Source organism: Hemitrygon akajei, chromosome 7 (assembly GCF_048418815.1).
Source record: "Hemitrygon akajei chromosome 7, sHemAka1.3, whole genome shotgun sequence".
NCBI lineage: Eukaryota > Metazoa > Chordata > Chondrichthyes > Myliobatiformes > Dasyatidae > Hemitrygon > Hemitrygon akajei.
The window spans coordinates 26,484,645-26,503,770 of record NC_133130.1 but is presented as its reverse complement, the minus strand read 5'-3'; the positions used below and the strand labels follow the sequence as shown (position 1 = coordinate 26,503,770).

Below are 19,126 nucleotides of genomic sequence, written 5' to 3'. Positions count from 1 at the left end.
GTTATGTTCACAATTTAAATTTGCTTAAATGGCAGATGTTAGACATTGTACAAATGTGTATTGGCACTACACTGGGAAGAGAGGGAATTTCTTTAGCCAAACAGTGGTGAATCTTTGCCATTCATTGCCACAAATGGCTGAAGAAGCCAAGCCACTGGGTGTACTTAAAACAGAGTTTGATAGGTTCTGCATTAGTAAGGTTGTCAAAGGTTATAAAGGATCTTGGTGTGTTGACTCATCAAATATAGAAAGTTAACAGGCAGATGAAGTAAGCAATTAAAGCAAATTGTATGTTGGTTTATATTCTAAACAGATTTGTGTACAAAACAAGGGAATTGTCATAATCTTTCAAGATAATCTCTAATTTTAGGAAGGAAAAGCTTAAAGGTAATGCACAGTAGATTCATTAGCTTACTTAAGATTAGTATTGTGAAGTTTGGTTAATTAAAACTGAAGTATAAATAATGGAATTTTGAAGATTTGATAATTATTTTTATTAAAATATACAAGAATCTTGCATCAGAAAGCCATTGACATACAGCAATATTTAACTGTTTCCAAATGTAATAACTAAATTAAAAACATGAGAAGGAATATTGACATGAATAGTAATATTTAACAATTACTCTTATGAACACAGCAAACAAAATCTAAAATAAAAAGAATCTTGTTCTTTGCCTTTTTTCCTTGCAATGTATAATATGGATTAATGTGCATGATCTTTCAGATCCTGCACCAGGCCTAACGTGCTGGGATGTCTGATCTAAGAGCAGGCTTCCCAGCCAGTATTTATCGTGGTGAATCTCGGCAAGCTGTGGCTCTAGCAATAGAAAACAACCTAGAAATTGCTGTCAGAATGTAGCCAGCAGGATTAGCACTTCTGCATCCACTCAAGAGCCCAAAATGTGTGGGAAAGTGCTGACAGTTCTGTGTGTAATTTCTGGAAAAGACATGCTATGGATAATTAGAATTTATAATTAATGAGCAAACATTATTGCCAACAAGTACCTTGTCTCTTCCATTTGGCTTCATGTTCTAATGCATAGTGAGGTTTATCAGGTAGTTGATAAGTAATTTGAAGTTCTAGCAAGTAATCACTTCAGAGAGTGTTAAGATTCCATCATGCAAGATGGGACTGGGCGTTTGTGGTTAGGACTGAGTTTTTTTTGTAGAACGGGAGTTCGATTTTTATAGTATTGTCCCATAAATTAGTCATAGAGCACTGAAACAGGCCTTTCAGCCAAATTTGTCCATCTTAGATTATCCTGTTAATCTCCCTGATAATTTTATATACCTCTGTAAGATCACTACTCATTCTGCTCAATCTCTGTTGATAATTCAGACCCTTGAACCCCAGGTGAATAAAGTACCTGATAAAGTAGTTTGTTTTTGGAATTACTCATTTTAGTTATACACAATGGAGTAGGCCCTTTCAGCTTTTTGAACCACACTACCCCACAACTCCGACTAACCCTAAACTAATCATGGGATAATTTACAATGGCTAATTAACCTCCCCAGTACGTCTTTCGCCTGTGGGAGGAAACCCCACACATATCACAATGCAGACGTACAAATCCCCCTGATAGAACAATGCCGGAATTGAACTCCAAACTCCAGAAGGCCCTGAGCTGTTTATAGCCTCATGCTAACTACTAAGTGGTACCCGAATCTCTGTACCCTATCAATGTTCCATTTTGGTGAAAACCTCTAGCACAATTGAAATTTGAGGTGAGCAAGATGGACCTGTTTACAATCCAGGCACAGGTTACCATCTGACTTCAGTTTGCCTTAGCTTGCATTGAATTTAGAAAGATTTGCAATAAAAAAAAATGTTAGTGCAGTTGATAGACTGCAAAGACAATTTTGTTTAAAAGTTGCCATTATAATCTTCAATTTAAAATGTGCCAATGCATTCCTATAAATATGATTTATCCAAGGAAGAAAAAAGCAATACTTTAAAAGTGAATGTCTTGTCTGCAGCATAGTAGTTATAATTTGTGCTTTAAAGTACCAAATTCCTTGTGAAGCAGCATTCATAAAGTGACGAAAATGTTAAAAGTTTTGAGTGTGAAAAAGTGAAACCTTTTATTTTCTTCAGGTATTGGTGTCAATCCAATCTTTGATACTGGTGGCAGAACCATATTTCAATGAGCCTGGCTATGAGAGATCAAGGGGAACACCCAGTGGCACTCAGAGTTCTCGAGAATATGATGGAAATATTAGACAAGCAACTGTAAAGTGGGCCATGCTTGAGCAAATAAGAAATCCTTCACCATGCTTTAAAGAGGTAAGCTTTGTTTTATCTGTGGGCAGGCAGCAATCTAACATTACTACTTAAGATTGAGTGCTGAAAATTGTAGGGGGGAAAAATTTCCCTGGCTTCAGAGTTTCTGTGTATAACATCACTTTGGTCCAAAGATGCTTTTCATGCACTAACCAGCATGTTGAAAGTCTCCAACAATCTAAGAATGGGTAAGTTAGAAAGCAAGGAATGTTAGAAGCTTAAGGATGTTTTTATTTGTAATTAACTTAGCATTTTGTGCTTCACTGTGAAGTCCATAGCTTTCAGATGTCTGTTACTTCCCTCTTTGTTGGTAACTTAGCCATATTAGTCCTGAAAGAGTAGCGGTTAATGGGTCCCTTTCAGAATGGCAGGATGTGACCAGTGGGGTACCGCAAGGTTCGGTGCTGGGACCGCAGCTGTTTACAATATACATTAATGATTTAGATGAAGGGATTAAAGGTAACATTAGCAAATTTGCAGATGACACAAAGCTGGGTGGCAGTGTGAAATATCAGGAGGATGTTATGAGAATGCAGGGTGACTTGGACAGGTTGGGTGAGTGGGCAAATGTATGGCAGATGCAGATTAATGTGGATAAATGTGAGGTTATCCACTTTGGTGGCAAGAACAGGAAGGCAGATTACTATCTAAATGGAGTCAAGTTAGGAAAAGGGGAAGTACAACGAGATCTAGGTGTTCTTGTACATCAGTCAATGAAAGCAAGCATGCAGGTACAGCAGGTAGTGAAGAAAGCTAATGGCATGCTGGCCTTTATAACAAGAGGAATTGAGTATAGGAGTAAAGAGGTCCTTCTGCAGCTGTACAGGGCCTTGGTGAGACCCCACCTGGAGTATTGTATGCAGTTTTGGTCTCCAAATTTGAGGAGGGACATTCTTGCTATTGAGGGAGTGCAGCGTAGATTCACAAGGTTAATTCCTGGAATGGCGGGACTGTCATATGTTGAAAGATTGGAGCGACTGGGCTTGTATACACTGGAATTTAGAAGGATGAGAGGGGATCTGATTGATAGAAGATTATTAAGGGATTGGACACACTGGAGGCAGGAAGCATATTCCCACTGATGGGTGAGTCCAGAACTAGAGGCCACAGTTTAAGAATAAGGGGTAGGCCATTTAGAACAGAGATGCGGAAAAACTTTTTCACCCAGAGAGTGGTGGATATGTGGAATGCTCTGCCCCAGAAGGCAGTGGAGGCCAAGTCTCTGGATGCATTCAAGAGAGAGTTGGATAGAGCTCTTAATAGATAGCGGGGTCAAGGGATATGGGGAGAGGGCAGGAACGGGGTACTGATTGTGTATGATTAGCCATGATCACAGTGAATGGCGGTGCTGGCTAGAAGGGCCGAAGGGCCTACTCCTGCACCTACTGTCTATTGTCTATTGAAAGCTGATTTTCTGGATCAGAATCCCAAGCCACTGGACCAGAGTGAACTGGAAACTGTAGTGATCAACCTGCACATTGAAAAGTGGAAGTTCTAAATGAGCTGGAGATGAGGTTGTGATAGAATTGACCTCTTCTCTTACCTGAGCCCAGCAGTGAAGTAAACATGTTGTGAACTGGTAGTGAATTCTGAATTATGGGCAACAGTTGGCTGGTTTGAGAAACGGATGAATAAATGGGATTTTTCATATAGGTGAGATCAGAGATGCAAGTTTCTTCCGATGCTCTAAATTGCTGAGGACATCTGCAAAACATTAAAGAGTTTTATAATAAGACACATGATATAAAATCATGGTTAGCATTTAAAAATAAGATCTGAATATATTGTGTTGTTGAAGTTTATGATCAACAAAATGGTTTGGAAGAGAGTGGTGGAAATTGAAATATTGCTTAAAAGGTATTTTTGAATTAACAGTTTGGATCTTGTCATGTAAAACATGACCCAAAATAATGTTCAGCAAGTCTACAACTATTACTAGATGGTGCTGGTGAAGCACAGCAATGACTTGCTGGCAGCAAACAAAATTATTAATTATTTATTGATCACACCTCTCGCAAATATCAAAATTCTACATGGAAATTTTTGTGCCTGGTGACAGCAGATTCCATCCTTGTAGTTTTGAACCCAGTAATCCTGCTTTTGCCTTTGACAGACCCAAGTTTCTGACCAGGTCATTTAACTCAGATTGTTATCAGTTGATGCTCAGATGACGTAAAGGGTTCAAAATCTCTATCAGTGTCAGTTTCCATTCTTAGCTCGTGCATCATGGGATCTTTGTCTGCCTCCTCTAGACTCCATGTCTCTGGTGGCTTCGGTATAGGAAGGCTTGTAATGCTGCGCAGGTCTTACAGCTGAAGGAAGATTGGGGTATTCAGTGGATTTCTTGTTTTTAAACAGAGAAACCAGATGCACTGGTCAGACAGAACTAGCATCTGTCACATGATCCGTGTGAACTCACCATATCCTTGGGACAGCAAACGGCATTGACTTCAGAGTATCTCTGAGCCAAGCTCTAAGATCAATGTGAGAAGCCCAGGCTTTGTCCTGGTTGCCAATTTTATAGCCAAGGTAGACTCATAAGCTTTCTTAATAAGAGGAGTCGTGCACTGTCTTTAAGATTTATGCGAATACTCACCACAGATTTAACAAAAGTATTGTGGCTGTTGCAACATTGGCAAGGCATAGCACACATGGTGTACTATGAGTGTGGAGCATGGGCATCAACATGATTGCAAAATTATATTCGGGTAAACGCAATGCAAAGAACGGTGTGTGTATGTTAAAACCTGTCCTGTCATGCAGCATTTGCCCTGCCTAAACGTGCCTGGACAAGATAGCAAAATATTTCAGTGTACATTGTGGTCAACATTTTAACTGACTTGAATTTTGAAATGAAATAAAAATAGGCAATTTCAAAAAAGTGATGCCTGATAGGGAAATTTCATGGTGCTTTTCATGATCAGTAGCCCAAAATCCATAATATACACTCAAAGTATTCAGGAAGTAAAATCTTTGTTGTCTAGAGTAGCCGGTAACTTCCCTTTTGGAGTTGAGCTTTTGAAGCGCCTGTATGACCTGGCATTTTTGCGGTGTGAACTGAAGCCTTGAAAGTGCAGGACGGTTGCAGTGTGGCGTGTATGGGCTGAATCGAGGCAGCAGAGCCCGGGTCTGAGAGCAGGGAACGAGACCATGTATAGCCATTGCTAGAATGGACGGGAGGTGATTTGAAGTGGCAGAACCGAAGCGAGGTAAAATTGAGGTGGCGGTACCCAGGATGCGAGTGAGGAACAAGCCAATTATTTGACCAACTTATGTGCCTAGCCAGATTGGAAAAGTCAGGAACAGACCAAATTGAGCCGGTGAGGCCCAGGCTCAAGAGTGTATAGAAGGGGCAAGTCATGAGTATGCGAGCAAATAAAGAGTTTGGCTGATTTAAACGCCAGGCCAGATTGAAAAGTTCAGGATGTTGGAGTCAGAAGAAAGGGATGGGTTGAAGTTCAGTTTGCTGCTTGCAAGGTTGACTCACCTCTGTGTGGCCTGCAACCGTCGGGCTCCTGGACTGGCTGCAATGATTAACTGGCTTGGTGGCTGTGAACTCACTTTGTGAACTTCAGTTCTGAACATTATTTGCTTACTTTAATTGTTTGTACCTTTTTTTTGCATGTTGGGCATTTGACAATCTTTTTTTCATGGATTCTATTGGGTTTCTTTGTTTTGTGGCTGCCTGTAAGGAGATGAATCGCCTTGCAATACATATTTTGATAATAAATGTACTTCGTACTTTATATGAACCTTCAAAAATTATTTACCAATATTAATCTCTTTAAATTTAACTTGGATTTCAGCATTTATATGAAAACATCATGCGTTTGCATCAATACTGGTTTTAAATCAGAAACTGATTTTTTTGAACTCAATAGTAAATAAACTGCAAGCAAATTTTAAAAGTATTTCGATTGAACCGTAGTAGGCAGCCGTCGATCCCAGGGTATCATGGGTTTGCGCCTCTGGTGGACTGTGTCCTCTCCAGGGAAAAGCCTGGGCGGGAAGATTTGAAGAACCGGCTGTTGCCCATCCAGCGGGCTCCCCCTCTCCATGTCACTAATGTAGTCCAAGGGAAGGGCAAGCGCCAATAGAGCTTGGCACCACTGTCGTCACAGAGTTTGCTAGAGTGAAGTTGTAAACATCATCAAACTGTCCTAGGGACCCAGGATTCGGATTTCTTCCTTGGGGTTTACTCCTGAAGCCTTTCCCATGGGTGGGTATGGCTGCAAGGCAGCGGAGGTTTAAAATCAGAGTTTATCTTCTTCTAGGTGGGCTGCCGTCCAAGGCTGATGAGCCCTACCTGCCCGAAATTGAACTATACTTAAAACTAAATAATCAATGCAATTGAAATGACTTCATCGATATTGATATTCAGACACATTTATCAGCAAATGTTAACTTGGTTCAAACTACTTATGACACTATTATTTTTTCTTATATTTATGACCAATAACCTTCCAAAGAATATCAATGCTCTGAGTGAGTCCTCTTAAATTTGGTCTTAGGAGAATGGAACAGTTTCAGAACTGTTTTTGCTAAAACAAAATGCCATAAAAAATATTCAACATAGAAAGAATCCTTTTTGAAAAATTGACAGAACAAATTTATAGAAGTGGCAGCAGAACATTTGAACCTTTAAATAAGTTATTTTTGAACTGAGGATAGTTTTATGAAATGGGATTGTTTATTAAGCTTCTCAAACATGATTTGAGATGGTTGCTAGGTGACTTTGATTCCTGCATTAATAAAGTGCAAAAGGATAAGCACCGGGAAATTGAATGGATGTGAAACTGTTGTACACAGTGTCACAACCAAGTGAGTTAGTGGGTGTGATCTGAATTGTATTCTTTGAGTTTAAAAAAAACTCAAAGTTCCCAAATAATAAAAAAAAAAGTTTGCCAAATTGCAAAGAAGATGGAGGTTATAGAAATGCAAGAAATAACAGACATATTTGAATGAACATGTGGGAGAACTCCTTATTTTGTCGTATAACCAGAGGAGGATTATTGATTTCAACATAGAACGTGTTTGAGTGCTGGGGGTAAATCGTTGAGAAAGACTCCAACAGTAAATTTCCCCTTAGAGGATAGCAGGGAGATGCCTTTGCAGTAATCACTATCAAATATCTCCCCTCTTGAAGATGGTTTTGATTGCAGCATGCTCCTTAGAATATCCTCCTCTTTTCAAATGGGAGCAAATGAGTCTGTGGGTTTGTGCTGAAGTTCATCACTGTCAAGTGTGAGATCTTCTGTAAGTATGTCTTGGCAATAAAGAGTTGGCACGTCTCCACAAAGTAAGACCAGGAGCAGAATGAAGTAATTCAGCCCATCCAGCCTGCTGTGCCATTCTGTGTGGCTTTTTTTTTCCCCCAAACCCTCATTCTTACCAACCAAGAGGCTAAGTACACCCTCTGCCTTAAGTGCACCCAATAACTTGGCCTTCACAACCCTCTGTGGTAATGAATTCCACAGATTCACCACCTTCTGACTGAAGAAATTCCTCCTTATTTTGATTTTAAGGGAACATTTCTTTAATCTGAGGCTGTGCCCTAGGATTCATTCTTGGGATCATGCTTGTGAACCTTCTCAGCACGTTCTCCAAGGCTTGCGTATTCTTCCTTCAATACGGGACCCAAAATAATCACAACATTACAAAATGAGGTCTGACCAACTCAGCAGTACACCCTTACCTTTATATTTTTGTCAACTTAATGAATGCTGACCTCCAAACTTGTTGGAAAGATAAGTAAACCAGTAAGTGTCTGGCACTGAGACCTTAGTATACATTCAGTCAGCTTTGTTGGGCAGGCCATGTCATTTGTACGTCTGATGCTAGATTCCTCGCAGACACTGTTCTCAGCTTTGTCAGGGAAAGCAATCACCAGGTAGACAGGAAAAGATTTGACTGTAGGCAAACTTCCATGGAAAAAATGCTGTATTCCTATTGATTCCTGGTAATCTGGCTGCTCAAAGTAGAGAAGGGACTTTTGCAATTGTATTGAGATCTCAAGAAGCACTCGGAAGTCATGTACGAGGTGTGATTGATAAGTTAGTGGCCTAAGGTAGAAGGAGATGAGTTATTAACTTCAAACTTTATTCATGATCACTCAAAGACCCCTTGACCACTACTTCTCTTGGTGCATCTCTAGCAGATAATGGCTTTTGCTGGTGAGGCACATTACTAGACTGTTCAAGTATGACTGGTAACATGTGCAATATGTTGTATTTTCTTCTTGATGACGTGTTTCATTTGAAAATGTAAGGTGAAGAAGAGGAAAAAAGAGGCCAATAAATTAGCAAAGTGTCCTTTTTCTTGAACTTACCTTTCCCAATATTACAAAAAAATCTGACTTCATTAAAAATACTGGGAATTTGCTAAAAAAACATGTCTTCATAATAGATCTTATGCGCTTATAGTAATTTCCCTGGTAAATTGAAAGCAACTATCCCAACAATAAAACATTAATTAAATAATAGGGAATGTGCACTCCATCTGTACCACCTGTTTTGTTTGTCTTGCAGTGCCTTGCCTCTTGCAGTGAAATTTCTCATTATAGAATAGCATAATGTGTAGATTGCTAGTGATACATTGAAACAATTTATTCCTTTCGTAACCTGAGGATATCCTAATACACTTTTAATCAAGTACTATTGAAGTATTGTAATTGTTGTGGTATAGGAATGCAGCAGCTAAGGTTTGCACAGCAAGATCCACAAACTGCAATGTAATTATTTTGTCATTTATCAGTGCTGGCTGTATATCGATCAAACCGGCAAGGAGAACAGTCTGGATTTAAGAATAATATGGCAAGATTATTTCTACATCTACCCATGATGGTAGACAGGCCTTGGTTTTGATGTCTTAACAAAAAGAAACCATCAGTACAGAACTTCCTCAATACTACACTGAAGCACCTGCTGAATTGTGTGGAGTGGGACAAACTGTGGCCACCTAAGAGCAAAATGGCTAACTATTGATGTTGAAGCACAACTGTACTAGTGATATTAGTACTTGATAGTCAGAATCAGAATCTTTTCCCCATGTAGAAATGTCAAACATCAGAGGAATTGTTTTTGAGGTTAGAAGGGGAGGTTAAAAGGAGGGCAATTATTTTTTTATAACAGTGGCAGATGACTACAATAGGTCACGAGGCATTGTAGTGGAATCAGGTGGTTTGGTGGAGATTGAGGCTTTTAGATGGGCACAATCTGAAAAAAATGGGGGATATGGATGATGCATAGGAGGAGCACATGTGGGCTGCATGTACTGTGCTATACTGTTATTTCCTTTGCTTTTCTGTTCTAGGTGATACACAAACATTTTTACTTGAAGAGAGCCGAGGTAATGGCCCAGTGTGAAGAGTGGATTGCTGACATCCAGCAGTACAGCAGTGACAAGCGTGTTGGCAGGACAATGTCACATCATGCAGCTGCCTTGAAGGTAGAGTTCAGGAAAGTGGTTATTTGTGCATCCAGCAAAACTTTGTGTTTACTGCACAACGAATCCAGTCATCAAGGAGAAACTCCACTAGTTTAGTTCAATTACTTGAGATTTAGCCAAAAATTACAACACTTCTAGGTCAAAGCATACCATTTGAATCAGACTAATGACCAATCAGTGACTTGATTATCTCCATGCTTTGGTAGCTGAAAAACATTAAGCGAAGTGTTCAGATTATTTAAGTAAAAGTTATATTGTTTATGTGAGATTAAAGCTTGCATTTCCAATTAAAGGAAAACCTAGATTAACGTTATTGATGTGATACAAAATAGAAATGTATGATTAATCTTCTTGATTAATTGAAGTAGCTGAGCTACAACCAGTGCTCCACAAAAGAGGGAAGAGTATGAATATTAATTACAATTAGGGAGACGTCAGCATGGATTGGTGAGGGTAGGGCTTCTGGGAGGTCAGAATTTTGATGGCATTGAGGAATTTTTAAATTTAGCAATAAAACTGTTGATGTATCCAGAGTAAAATATTGTCTTTGCCCTTAGAGTAAAACAACATGAAAACAGGCCCTTCACTCAACCATGTCCACACCAAGCATCTAATTACATATATCCCATTATTTTCCCCACATTCCCATCATCTCCCCCCAGATCCTAGATAAACTGTCGCATTGCACTCGATAATTTAAAGAAACCTGAAAGAATTGAGTGCCTAAACATCATTTGCAGAGGGACAGACCCACAAATCCTGCTCTGCTTGCTGAGATCTTTCAAAAATTGCGTTGGTTCTAGATTCCAGCATGTGGGGTATTTTTTTTTCCTCCCAGGGAAAATTTACCATGACCTATTAACTCAAAGACATCTTTAGGATGTGGGAGGAAACTGGAGCATGTGGGGGTATGCATGTATTCACAAGGAGAACATGCAAACTCCATGCACCACCACAGATCATGATTGAACCCACAGGTTGCTAGACCTGTGAGGTAGAAACTTTGCTAGCTGCACCACTGCGCTGCTCAACTTTTTTTTTTAAGAACTACAGCACGGTAGCGGGTCCTTCTGGCTCAATGAGCCTGTGCTGCCCAATTACACCCATGTGACCAATTAACCTACTAACCCATGCATCTTTCGGATGTGAGAGGAAACCAGAGCACCCAGTGGAAATCCATACTATCTTGGACAGAATGTACCATCTCCTTACAGACAATGGCAGGAATTCAGCCTGGTTCCAATTCTATCTACCAATCTAAGTAGTTTATGTCCCTTTCGAACAAATTGAGCAGCATTTTCATAGTGGTCTCAATTATATTAATGGACTTCCAGAAATTCACTTAAGCATTTGACTTTTTATGAGAATCTTTTAGAAAGAATGCACACAACCAAAAATCAACCACAAACTTTTTTACTGATTGTCTGCTGATTGTCTTACAGCGTCATACTACGCAATTACGTGAAGAGCTGTTAAAGCTCCCCTGCCCAGAGGGCCTGGAGCCAGAGTATGATGAGATGGTGGAGAAAGGTGAAGGGGCTGCAAGAGGTGAAATAGAATCCATATCAGAGGGCGAAGAGCGAGCCGGCAGTAGCAGAGACCACTCCCCAAGTGATGTCAAACTATGATCTGCATTGTATGGACTTGAAAGACTCAAAAGGCTTTGAAGCACAAGCCAAAATCTGTCAATATTTGTATGTAAGAAGCTAATTATGTAATAGGTAATAAAATTGAACTATGCTATGCCCTTAAAGGTAAAACTGTTTAAATCAATATGATCTTTTATTTACCTGTAAAAGAGTGTAAACTTTTTTGTGCTTTTATTTTTCAATTGTGACATAACCACTACATGGTATGTTTGGAAAAAATTGTTCATGTATACACTGATGACAGAATGATAAATCACTGATATAAGGGAATACATTAGAACGTTTACCGAATGTTAATTTCAGTTGACCGTTAGAGGACAGTTGTAACCAGGAATATATTGTCATCCTGATAGATACTTCGCTTATTTAAATAAACACAGATCTTAGGTTTGATAGCCCACCGCCTCCCCCATCCCTCTACCCCTCCTCCTATCCCTTGGATAAAACATTTGGCCATATTGCTCATATTCAATTTCTACAAACTTCTGTAACTTCAATAAAAGATAAATGAACATTCTATTCAGCTACGATTGATTACTGGTACGTTAACAGTACTGTTAATTACTGAATTCATGAATGTTTTTATGATGAGTCTTAAATTTTTTAATAAATATAACTTACTTTGGTTCACATGAATACATATTGGACTCTGGAGTTTTGAAACCGCAAGTATTAAAATACAGCATTCTTAAAATGTAGCCTTACACCAACAATCTAGCCAACGATGGGAATATTATTGTTTTTAGGTTTTTCAAAATGATAGGCATATTACTGCCAATCTTCTTGAGTGATAGGGTTCAGTTTCTCACAAGGTTCAGATCCTAAGAGGCTCTCAAATCATCAAACATTTTTTTCTGGATACTGCTTGGTGGCTGGTAAACGGAAACTCATCACATTTTTAAAAAAGTTCTATTTCCATTTGATTCGTCCTACTGTCTCTAATATTAATGCTGGTTTCTGTCCTGTATTGTGAAGCCTTGCATTAATGTTTGACTTTTTATAATCGTACACATAGTGACTGCACTGTTGTATTAGTTCAACCTGCTGATTTTTAGCATTTAGTAAACAAAAAATAGCTATAAAAATGTAATAACTGTACTAAGGTTTATGAGATTTATGGAAAAGCAAAGTTAAATACTCAAACAGGGAGCAAAGAGCTAATGGGAGTAGTCAATTATATATTTCCATTAACAATTGGAATTAAATTTACAAAACAACATCCTAGCAATATTCAACACCTATAGTGAGTGAAACTGAGCTTGTGTTTCAAGTTGATGTTGTTTCAAAGGTGCTGGAAGAAGTTAGGTACAGAGCGAATGTTCAGGTGCAGACAAATGGATGAGGGGTAAGTGTATATTATGTAGCCTGGCTGAATGAATCACACAGCACCGCATCAAAACTGGAGAAATGTAATTGGATTTGGGTCTGGTGTTCCCTGACAAGGCATCATAACATTTCTCAAGTGATTCAAGTTGCTATGTTGCCATGGAATTGCCCATTATCCTTAAATAACCACTCCTTAGAGCTTGTAGCCCTGGCAGGAGTTATTGGAAGCAATGTTTTTGCATGTCTACATTATCGATTTGGGTTGGATGTGTATAAACTTGATTTCTATGTACAACTTACCCACCAATGTCCTAAAGATGAGCTGTTGTAATCTGACATTTTACAAGTGTCAGTTTCAGGAAGGCAAATGCTTTGTAGTGTGTTATTTCTAAAATTGTGCAATAAAAGCAAAGCGGACTACTTAATATCAGTTCAGAAAGCAAAAAAAAAACAGCCATTCATGACAAATAATGGCTTATTCGTATAGCAAATCAGGAAGAGTGGTCTGAGAAACAGATAATACGGAGATTTTAATCTGGTGCATATCAGTATCAAGATATCTCCCCACTTAAGATTTGGCCTCTATGAAATCTTCTTGTATCGTTCAACAACTTTTATTTAGGGACTTGGGGGTTCTTCCTGCATAGCTACAGAGCTCTAAAACAATTTCAGTCCTAGGGTCCATTGGATAACATAGAGATGCAGGAAGTATACAACTATTTTAACATTTTAAAGTTAGCCTTATTGATTGTTGGTTCCCTCTGATCTTGAAGCTCTTCGTTCTATGCAAAGGAGCTTCCCCTAATCTCACTTTCATAGGAACTGGTAATGTTTTCTATTCGTACTTGACCTAGTTAAGTTCCAGCTATCAGTTATTCAAGGCTCAACGACCTGTCACACAGGTTAATAACTGCACTGACCTCAATGTACCTGGCTATACATGGATTCTTGCAAATCAATGCACTAAACCAATGATTGCTAGTATCAGGACTGACATTACTCTCTTAATTGATGGAAGATTAACTGCACAAAATAAAATGCTTTTTCAGACCAGTGATATAAAAATAAATTATTTGGAAATGCTAACTGATTTTGCATCTATGAGAATTCCGTCAGTATTGAAATATCAAAAAATGGTATTCTCTATTTTGACTACTTCTGTAGTTAATTAATACTACACTTTTGTACTTGTAGATTATCATGTTTTAATAAATGGTATTTGTATAGCAAAATATAATATTGGCTGTGTTTGGAAATAAAGTAGAGATTGGATGGATCAGTTTTTACTGGTCTCAGGGAAGCTTTATTTACGGCATTAAGCTAGGACAAGTATGGAAAAGCTTTTACAAGGTGTCTTTTATAGTGATCACAGTATATACCCAAAATGGGCTTTGAGAAATGTGGAACATAAAAACATGAATTTTTTCCCCTTCTAGTTATGGTATCTACTGGGAGTGGCAAAAGTGTGGACAGTTGGATCCAAACTTTAGTGTATTGACAAAAAACATTAAAATAAGTGACTGCAAAGCTAGAATGTGGAGTAAAAAAAAATCAAACTATTGGAGCTCCGTGCTCAAGCAGTATCCGTATGTTTGTGGGGGGGGGGGGGGGACAAGACTGAAGGTGTTTGGGAGTGGAAAGGAAATTTGCCTCTAATAAAGGGCTCTTTGTACTGCTAATATTCCCTCTACATCCTTTCTCCTGATGCAGGGTTTCATCCTGAAATATTGGCAAATTAAAATTTGCTATACCTGTACCTATACACTGTTTATTCCTGAACACATGCTTTATAAGGAAATTTTATCTAATGAATGTCAATCCAGCTAATTCATTCTGATTCACATTCATAGAGAGTTTAGTCTAATTATTATTTTTTGATATACATAATTCCCTTTTTGGCAGCATGTAACAGGACAAAGTCAATGCTTTCACAAAAGGGAAATTGGTCTTTTTGTGACTATCTGAAATTTAAGTGGCACCAGTGAAAAATGACTGGTCCTTAAGGCAAAAATATTCTCCATTCCGTCAGTTAAGCATCAGAGATTAGAAGCTATCGCCTGCGTGGAGTCATCCTAGTTCTCAGGCAGTTACAAGACACTGCTGATGCTGGAATCAGGCACACAAACAAAAAAAAAACTGCTGGATGAATTCAGTGGGTCAGTCAAGATTTCTGGTGAGAAATAAGTTTAATGTTTTGTGTTGAGACCCCCCTCCCCAATCCGGACTGAAAGATATAGAGGAGATGGGTAATATAAAATGGTGACAAGGGATGGATTATGAGTTGATGCAGGTGAGGAGGAGTGATAGGCAGATGGTAGAGTGGAAATGGTGACAGAGGCTGGGATGATAGGTGGAAGCAACAAAGGGCAGCCGATGATGGAGTCTAATAGGAGTGGAAGGGGGAGAGGTGAGTGGGAACAGAGTGGAAAGGGATCGGACCTCGTGGGAGGAATGTGTGGGTGATGGCAGATGGAATTGGTAGAAGACGAAAAATAAATGGTCTGGGGTGGGGTTGGGTTCAATTATCTTCAACCGTTTGTTGCTTCTAGGGTAGCACTGACTTCCACATAGTTCTATGGACCCAGGTTTAACCCTAACTCAAGTGTTCCCTATGTATGTTTGTACATTCTCCCTGTGACTACAAGGGTTTCCCTGGCTACTCTGTTTTCCTCCCATATGCTCTGTAAATTGATACTAATGGATGATTGGAGAATCAGGGGAAGATAGAACAGAAAGCACAGTCAATCTAACCCCACGTGGTCCTCAATTTCTCTTTCATCGGGGGCCTATCTAAGAGTGTCTTAAATGTTGATCAGCATTTGAAAGAGATTGTCATATGAAAGAGAATAGGTTACATGGAAATAAGTGGGGAATGGGATTATGTTGACAACTAGCATAGACTGGTCCTACTATGTTGTAGTATTCTGATTCAGTTTCTCTGAGTGAATGCAATAATCCACTAATTTTCAAATACTAATGGGAAGGAGAAACTTTTTAGATATCAAATTTTATCTATCCCTCTCATGTAGTTTGTACTTAATTTGGAAATCTGATTAATTTGAAATATTGATTGTTATAAAAGTTAAAAAAAATCTTTCCTGAGGGCAGAAACAGAAGACTTGTCAAAACAATTGCTTGGATCTTTCAACAAATTTACTTAGAAGAAGAACATTGGAATAATGTAATGAATTATATAATTGGTCCACTGGAAAATTAGCTTATGTTGATGGATTTCATAATTCTAACCCACTAAATGTTTTAGAAATAAACATTGAGTGTTCATCATTGACTGGTATTTCTGGCCTTTTGCATCAACTAGGCAGGAACCTATCTTCATCAAGACAGAGTCTTGATCCAAAACGTTGACTTGTTTATTCCCTCTATTGTAGCAGTCTCACCTTGCCTGGGACGTAGCACCTACACTTATACTCCATACCCCTTACAATAAAAAAAACCTTACTGACTTCTTGTAAGCATTTCTGCCAATTTGATGTTGTACATTAATTCAGAAATAGTTTTTTGATTTCAAATCTAGATTAATATGAATCACGATCAGTGAAAAAATACAGTAACATATAATAAAGAGATCTTTAACTTCTAAAGCAAGATGTTGTCATATTAATAAATAGTATTTTTCTTCCATGTTGTTAAACCTTTGGTGCAGAAATTCAATTCAAACGGAACTCTAATCAGAGTCAGAATCAGACTTTAATCGCCAAGTACCTATGCACATACAAGGAATTTACTTCCGGCAGATGTTGTCTCTCTGCTCATAACAATGATAAATATAAATGAAAATATAGATTATACATACAGGTAGTGCAATCCAAGTAATAGTTAGCCGACAGTTAACCGGCAGTTAACTGTTCAGCAAAGTGACCGCATTAGGGAAAAAACTTCTCCAGTGCCTATTAGTCTTAGTCTGGAGGGATCTGAAGCGCCTACCAGACGGAAGTAGAAGTCCGTGTGCAGGATGGGAGGAGTCCTTTATGATGTTCCCCGCCCTCTTCTTCAACCTGGAAGAGTACAGGTCCACAATAGAGGGCATAAATAGTCCCCGTTGGAGGTGCTTTGAAAATTCACTTAACAGAACAGATTTTAAAGCAATTTTTATTTCCCTCCAGTGTTGTGTTCTCATTTCCAGAAGATAGTGACTCACTGTGTTTTATAGGTCCTTCAGTGATAATGTGCCAGCCACAGTGTCACAAAGCTGTGTGTTCTTCAAGTGAGTTAAACATTCAATCTAGCCTGACACTTGACACCATAAACAATGAGCCTCTGCCCCATCTAGATACTGCCTTTTGGACAAAACTCTAAATCTTGGAGGTAGATGTAGAAGGTCCCCATTGTCACTACTTTAAAAATTCTGCAGGGGTTGGTGGGGTCCTGCTTCCCCAGGTGGTGGGAAGTGCAGACAGAGGCAAAAGAGAGGGTGCTAGTTTTTGTGATGGCTTGGGCTGCTGATGCACCATCAATAACTCTTGGAGACGGGAGGTAAAAGATAGGCTTTTATTAGCTGCAAACGTGACCATGACATCTTGGAGACTGAGGGAGGAGCAGTGCCTCCAATCGCCTTTATACAGGGGTCTGTGGGAGGAGCCACAGGAGCAGTCAGCAGAGGGGGCGTGTCCAGACAGCTATACACATAGTTTACCACAGCTGCGTTCACAACTCTGCAATTTCTTGTGATCTTAGGCACAACAGTTGCCATACCTTGCTGTGATGCATCTGGTTTCCCATTTTCTGTTGAAGAGATACATTTTGGATTTATCTAATACCTATGATTATAAAGTAATTTAATGAAGTAAAATGCTTTGCTACATCTGAAGGATGTAGTGAATGTCACTTAAATGTAATTGTGTGTTTTTTAAAGTAGTTCTATGTGTATGTACCATAAGACATAGGAGCAGAATTCAGCCTCTGTTCCACCATTTAATCATGGTGGATTTCTTTTTCCTCTCAACCCCATTCACCTGCCTTTTCCCCATAAACTTTCGTGCCCTTAATAATTAAGAACCTATCAGCCTTCACTGTAAACAGACCCAATGTCTTGGCCTCCGCACCCATCTACGGCAATGATTTCCACAAATTCACCACACTCTGGCTAAAGAAATTCCTACTCACCTCTGTTCCAAAGGGACATCCTTCGTTCTGAGGCTGTGCCCTCTGATGCTAGCCTCTGCCATAACTGGAAACATCTTCTCTGCAACCACTCTGTATAGGCCTTTCAATAATCATTGAGATGCTCCGCTACCCCCACTCTTCTGAACTCCAGTGAGTACAAGTCCAGAGCCATCAAATGCTACTTGTGTGTTAAATTTTAATTCCCATGGTCATTCTCATAAACCTCTGGACCCCTCTCCAATCAATGCCAGCACACCTTTTTTTTGGATATGGACCCAAAACTGCTTACAATACTCCAATTGTGGTCTGACCAATACCTTATAAAGCCTCAGCATTATATCCTTGCTTTTATATTTTTGTCCACTCAAAATGAATGCTAACATTGCATTTGCCTTCATTACTACCAACTCAACCTGCAAGTTGACATTTAGGAAATCCTGCACTAGGACTTGTAAGTCTCTTCGCCCCTTCGATTTCTGAATTTCCACAGGAGTAGGTGTTGAATCCAAGCAACACACACAAAATGCTGGAGGAACTCAACAGGCTGGGGAGCATCTATAGAAAAGAGTACAGTCGACATTTTGGGCCAAGACACCTCATTTTTTTTTCTCCGGTCCTGATGAAGGTTCTTGGCCCAAAACGTTGACTGTACTCTTTCCTATAGATGCTCCCTGGCCTGTTGAGTTCCTCCAGCATTTTGTGTGTGTTGCTTGGATTCAACACCAACTCCTGTGGAACAGCACTAGTCACCAGCACCCTACTAGGAAAGACCCCCTTTTCTCCCCCAACTCTAATATTCCAGATCCCCTATTGAGTGACCAATCATGTGTATGTGTGGATTATAAAATGGTGGAAGGCATTATGACAGCAAAAGACGGTACTTGCAAAGCTTATCGTGTATTCACTGATAGCTACATATTCACCACTGATTCGGGAGCAATTGGAAACAAACTCAATTGGCAATTCTCCTCTTTAAAATCTTAGACCTGGGGCAATTTTTTTTGTTTCAATAGACAATAGACAATAGGTGCAGAAGTAGACCATTCGGCCCTTCGAGCCTGCACCGCCATTTTGAGATCATGGCTGATCAATTACTATCAATACCCGGTTCCTGCCTTGTCCCCATATCCCTTGATTCCCCTATCCATAAGATACCTATCTAGCTCCTTCTTGAAAGCATCCAGAGAATTGGCCTCCACTACCTTCCGAGGCAGTGCATTCCAGACCCCCACAACTCTCTGGGAGAAGAAGTTTTTCCTTAACTCTGTCCTAAATGACCTACCCCTTATTCTCAA

The 19,126-nt window shown here is 39.3% G+C and overlaps 1 protein-coding gene across 9 annotated transcripts in view; it reads left to right on the top strand.

Moving 5' to 3' along the window:
• The window catches only part of birc6 (baculoviral IAP repeat containing 6), a 246,679-nt gene extending 234,658 nt beyond the window's left edge, over positions 1-12,021 (top strand). For all 9 annotated transcript variants that reach the window (XM_073050528.1, XM_073050534.1, XM_073050532.1 and 6 more), the window contains 3 exons: positions 2,101-2,289; positions 9,598-9,732; positions 11,175-12,021. In XM_073050528.1, the coding sequence (XP_072906629.1) occupies positions 2,101-2,289; positions 9,598-9,732; positions 11,175-11,360 (510 nt within the window). In that variant the 3' untranslated portion in view covers positions 11,361-12,021. The remainder of the gene's footprint in view (positions 1-2,100; positions 2,290-9,597; positions 9,733-11,174) is intronic.
• Positions 12,022-19,126: the final 7,105 nt, after the last annotated feature.